A 6190-nucleotide genomic window follows, 5' to 3' on the forward strand; every position below is an offset into this window, starting at 1 on the left:
TCCATTATACCATGATTTGGGGGGGTTTTTTCCCCTTATATGAGTTAGAGAATCCAGTAACATAGGTATTAGCACACCAGAGTTGACAGGCAAAATCTTTGGATTTTCTGTTTTTGTGTATAGTTTATTTACATTTGTCAAGGTTATAATTCAACCTTTCACCCCCTCCCCCCCTTTTTTTTAGTGCCTATCAGAATAATGACATCACTGAATTTGAGAAGATTCTGAAAACAAATCACAGCAACATCATGGACGATCCCTTCATAAGGGAGCACATTGAAGGTACGTTCCCTCCGAAAACTGATGAATTGGACCTAGATTTCTTTGGTAGTCTAGAGGCATTATTTTGAAATCTCTGGGATATAAGATATGATGTGATGTGTTTCTGAAGAAGATATATATAATGTTTAGTTCTTTTTCTTGTATTTATTACCACATGAAATAGAGCATGATATTCCTTAACATTTAGGAATTATCTGCTTTGTCAGCCCAAGGATAATTACTGTCATCTATTCATTACTATCTTATTTCCTTTAAGATCTCTTTAGTATTACTCCTTTTTTAATTTTGCTGCTTATATTTCTTATTGATTGTTGCATTAAAGTTAATTTTTAGAATGTGCTTTTAAAAAGAAACTAAAACAGTACAAATTGAGCTAAGGTATGCTTGGATAAATAAGCTGTAACTCATAAGCCAAATATACTATGGAGTGAATTAATGTCTGACATTTCTGGTATTGCACTAGTGTCCCACATAGTTGTGGGACTTGCTAGTACATGGACATAGGACTTTTCATCTTTATGGACATAGCTTTAAGCTTTTGCCCCTCAACAGCAGCAATTTTCTATGTAGCAGGCTTCTCATAACGGTGCCTATGTATAACTCAGCTTCTCTAAGGAAGCCCAGAGCTAGTTCCATAGTGGATAGTTTTCTGCTTTTCCTCTTCTTTCTTTCTAACTCCATTCATTCAAAGAGCATTTGTCAAGTACTTACTGTGTACTCAGAACTGTATTAAGAACTGTGGATGATACAAAAACAATAGAAAATAATCTCTTTCCTCAAGGAATTTATAGCCTATTTTGATTTTTAAAAAATTATATGTACAAATGGATAGAAAGAGAAGAAATATATGAAAATTTGACGTATGTGGAGGAAAAATTAAGAGGTGAACACAAACAGTATGTCTAAGCAGAGACTCCTTAAGGATTATGATTTTCCACATCTGAGAAATGTATGTCTGTTGGACCAAAATATTTTTATAAAAACTTTAACATATGCTTTTAGTTTTCAGACTAAAATGGTTGTTTGGTGTTTTTTTTTTATAAGATTGGTGAAAAAGTAGTTTGTTGTCATGAAACAAAAGTGTACATTGTCTTTATGTATTTACAGTCTGTCCTTTTCCTATTGTAGTTAATGTTGACTTTGGTTTTTATTTTTATTTTTTTAACTTTTGTCTTTTCTTCCAGAGCTTTTGCGAAACATCAGAACACAAGTGCTTATAAAATTAATTAAGCCTTACACAAGAATACATATTCCTTTTATTTCTAAGGTACTTGTCACTAACAGGATCTATCACTTATTAATAGTTTATAATTTTGAATGTAAGCATACATACCTTCAGTTTGAAAGACTCATCTATATTCATTAATCATCATAGTTATAACATCTTATTGGGCATTTACTATGAAATGATACTGAAATGTTTCCTTGGCATAAACTTATTAATATAGAAAATTTTTAAATTAATATGCTAGAAGATTGAGTTTCTTGACAAATGTATTATTGATGAAATATTAACTTCAAACACAGTAAACTATTGGGAATGAAAAAGTAAAATATTTACAGTTTTACAAAGCTAAATTTTGGGGGCAGCTAAGTGATATAGGGGATAGAGCACTGGCCCTGGAGTCAGGAGGACCTGAGTTCAAATCCAGCCTCAGCCCAAATACTTGACGCTTACTAGCTTTGTGACCCTGGGCAAGTCACTTAATCCTATTGCCTAGCCAAAGAGGAAAAGAAAAAAAAAAGAATGGCCTTTAATGCATAGATGTAGAATTCAGTAAATTAAAAGAGAAACTACAAAGCTAAATTTTTTTTGTCAGGCTTATGTTAAAAAGTATTTTAGAAGTCTCAATGAAAACTTCCGCAGACATTTCTGTGTGCAGTTATTTCTGTTAAGGTCTAGTAAATGAAAACTATATCATAATTTGCATGAAATCAAAAAGCAGTGAAATTAATCAGTGGAAACATAATGAGTCTTCTCTCTTAGGAATTAAACATAGATGTAGCTGATGTGGAGAGCTTGCTGGTACAATGCATATTGGATAAGTAAGTACTTTTTCATTTTTATACTTTTTAATTGTAAAAATGTAAAATTTTCAATGATAAAGATAGTTGTGGGATTTGGGGGGGGCGGTTCTTAAAAGAACTGCTATGAGGATATGCTTTTCCTCTGATAAAAACTATGAGGGTGGGTGGGTGGGTGTAAAATATATATATTTGCATTATTAAAGCCAGGTTAGATTAGAGAAATGGCTTATAACAGGTAAATTTTTTTGACATTTGAACTCTGGAAAAAATTGTAAATTGTTTCTTTGGGAAGCTTTTTTTATCACTATATAGCTCATACTTCAGCTTGAGAATGATTTGAGTCTTCTTCAAACCATCAAGTGTAAGGCACATGTGCATCACCGTAGGGAGATTAGATTATAGCATACCACCACCACCACCAAACTACTGCATTATTTGTGTTACATGACAGTTAATCTTCATTAACTAGTTACATCTAAGCACGTTGATGATCATGTCTCTGATACTACTTTTTTCCTTACATTTGGATCAACTTGAGAAAATGTGCCTACATTCTGGTTTCTAGCTAATTTTTTTGTAAGGCAGCATAGAAACCCCAACACTTTTGAATAATGTCAGTTTATACAGACAGCAGTTTTTTCTTTTGTGTTCTTTGGTAATTTATTCTTTTTTCTGAAACAACATTCCAGACATGTGCATAGTGGGTGTTTTGTAGACAAATTGTCTTTTGTTTATTTCTAGCACTATTCATGGCCGAATTGATCAAGTCAACCAGCTCCTTGAACTGGATCATCAGAAGAGGGGTGGTGCCCGATATACTGCACTAGATAAATGGACCAACCAGCTAAATTCTCTCAACCAAGCTGTAGTCAGTAAACTGGCTTAACTGAGAACAAGCTTTTACAAGACATACTTAAGGCAACAGTGCAGTGATGTAAACCTTAAAAGAACTGGGAATGGCAAAACTACTGTCAGTTGATGTGCCCTGAAAATTATTGGAGTTGTGGCAGAAGTGCTTTTTTGATCAGCTGGTTTGTGTTTTGCTGCTGCATTTATCCCAAGAAAAACAGCTTTAATCTCCAGAAGAAAACCAAAATGCCATGGGATTTATGCTGTATTGACATCTTGCCCTAGACATACAACACCATAGTAATTTGTCACGGGCAACTGATGACCAGAGAGAAGATTTTTGTCATGATTTTAAATACACTGACACGTTACTGTTGGTTAAATTTAAACATGTTTTACCTGCAGAAATTCTCTCACAGAAATAACCTGCAATAACTTGAAATGCATACCCTTTTGAACACTTCCTTTTCTCATGTATAAATTAAAATGTTTGCTGCATTTTGCAAAATGTCAATTCTCCAAAAATGTGTCCGTATATTTCTGTACCTGCAGTGTAGTAAAGGTTTAGACGAAACCCCATAATGATAGTGGCATACTGTCACTTAGGTTTCAAGCAGCAAAATAAACAGTGCAGCTCAGAAATTGTACAGTTTGGTTCTTGATGTGTTTTTTATTATATTTGAGTTTTGTTTTGTTTGTTTTTGTATCTTAGAGATTTCAAATTATTTTATCTCCATCTAATGATAAGCTACATGGGGATAAATGAATTGATTTCCTACTTTTGAGGTTTGGCCTTTTTGTTTTGTTTTGTTTTTGTTTTTTGCTTTTGAAGTAGTCTATTAACAATATGAAGAGAAACAAAAATTAGATATTTAATAGCCAGAAGTTGGGTAGCACCAACTTAGTAGAATAAAATTTGGGGGAAAAAATTACCAAAAGTAATGGGCAGGATGTTTCTTATTGTCTCTTGAATTTCAAATATTGCTAAAAGGCTTTAAATTCTATAGTAAATCCTATATATTGCAGTGGGATAGAATACAAGCTGTAACTATACAACGTGAGGTTTTTGGGTTTGTTTGTTTGGTTTTTTTAATCACAACCATATCAGAACTTTATAATTGTCACCTTGGGAAGTAAGATACTTATTTTAATGATGCTGCAGCTGTGCAGAATATTTTTGGTACCCCTCTCTTAAAAACTGATTTTGGAATCAAATTGAACCACAGACTAAAATCAGTCTAAATACTTTTGAATCCCACTTTATTTTTACCCCCAGACTACATGCTGATCACCTGCCGAATTCACCAGACGTTGTTCCTGATGCCTTTAGAGTATTGCCAGAAATTAAATCCATCCTCGCAGGGCAAAGATTTTCTACTTTTGAGGTCTTCAAACAATGTGTCAAAGACCATGGGAGCAGTATCCAAAGGGGATTTACAAATATGTAAGGCAATGGCAGCATTGCTGGAATGAGTATATTGCCTCACAAGGTGACCACTTTAAAATGGAAGAATGCTCATTCAGATAGCCAAGGTCTGGTATGTTTGTTAAAAAACTTTATTACTTTACATTTTGAACAGTCAGAACCAAGAGGAAATGTTAATGTGGTTAATTTATTTTTTCTTTGAATATCATCTCTTTCTGACATAAAAAGTACAAGTGAGTGGCAGGAAACCTCTTTACAACCTTCAGAGTAAAAACAGTGTTGTTGGTGGATAAATCCTATTTTATAATCAGCGGTACCAGCATGGACTTAAACACAAGGCATGCTTATTCAGTTTTGTCAGCATTTTATGGAGATTTGTGGTATATATTTATACTCTAGCTCGATCATCTCTAGATTTAGGAAGGCAATAACCAATGTCTATCAAGTTAAAGCAGTGTGAATGAACAGTTGGAAGTTGGAAACTGTAGAACATTGGAAGAAAACCAAAAATGAAAGTCATGTCTATGGTAGGGAATAAAAGAGTTGAAGATAATTTTATCATATTATGTGTATTTTCTCCTCTTTTACATACTATATCCTTCCTTTACAGAATAATGTGTTGTTTATTACAGGGGTGGCTTATTTTTTAATATATAAAAAAGAAATGTATTTATCATTAGTATTTGGAAGACCCTTTGTTACCCAAAATAGCTGTCAAATGAAAGGTAAACAAGTAAAGGAACCTGCCCACAATTAAGATAATGGTAAACAAAAATTTCCCTCCACCAGTTGATAGAATTAGATTTCAGAGTGATTTGTCTCAGGATTTCCAGTGTTAGTACAACAAATCTCCCAGTTTTCTTGTTCCAGGTTTTTGTTCAGTAGTACACCTTTTTGTATGAGGGAGAAAATTATCAACAGACTCTTAATGTTAAAGGAAGGAACTATATTTTCACATCCAATATAATTCTCAAAGAACATCCCTATATAACTTTGATTTTATTCATGCCTTTGGTTGGAGAATTAGTCTAAATGTGTCTCTTTGTTAAAATCTTTAATTTATATGTAGTTATTTCAATATTAGTAAACCTAATTCAGTGTTTACAAGATATATTTTTCTAAATTTAATCATTTAGATTACATAATTTAGTCTTGTATCTAGAATATGCACTTAATATCTGTTCACTAACACTTGGAACAGTATTTGTTTGGTTGAAGCTCTGTGTTTTGCTTTGTTTTTTGTTCTTCAAATCTTGTAAGACTGAAGTATGGATTAGAGATTGAATTTAAGTTGTATTTTGACAGGCAAGTGTGCTAGATTGGCAAACTTATGACAGTGGTCTGTTGATAGATTTATCCATGGTTCTAATGAAACACAGTTTTTGACTTTAAATTATAGTGTAATAGTTTCACCTAGTGTTTTTACACTCAAATTTAGTAGTTATCTTTTGCCCTGCTGCAAACTTAGGCTGATGTCATTCCTATATACATATGTGTGTATATGAATGGTTTCTCTGCTTCTGCGTCATCCCCTCAAAATGATTACTTTATAATGATGGTTAATGTAGATCTGTAGACACACAGAAGTATTTATGTGTGCGTGAG

The 6190-nt window shown here is 33.1% G+C and overlaps 1 protein-coding gene across 2 annotated transcripts in view; it reads left to right on the forward strand.

Moving 5' to 3' along the window:
* The window catches only part of COPS2 (COP9 signalosome subunit 2), a 51615-nt gene extending 47809 nt beyond the window's left edge, over positions 1 to 3806 (forward strand). For both annotated transcript variants that reach the window (XM_020977775.2, XM_020977857.2), the window contains exons 10-13: positions 185 to 282; positions 1467 to 1549; positions 2270 to 2328; positions 3052 to 3806. In XM_020977775.2, the coding sequence (XP_020833434.1) occupies positions 185 to 282; positions 1467 to 1549; positions 2270 to 2328; positions 3052 to 3196 (385 nt within the window). In that variant the 3' untranslated portion in view covers positions 3197 to 3806. The remainder of the gene's footprint in view (positions 1 to 184; positions 283 to 1466; positions 1550 to 2269; positions 2329 to 3051) is intronic.
* The last annotated feature ends 2384 nt before the right edge of the window (positions 3807 to 6190 follow it).

Source organism: Phascolarctos cinereus, unplaced genomic scaffold (genome assembly GCF_003287225.1).
Source record: "Phascolarctos cinereus isolate Bilbo 61053 unplaced genomic scaffold, phaCin_HiC Scaffold_3;HRSCAF=262, whole genome shotgun sequence".
Taxonomy (NCBI): Eukaryota; Metazoa; Chordata; class Mammalia; order Diprotodontia; family Phascolarctidae; genus Phascolarctos; species Phascolarctos cinereus.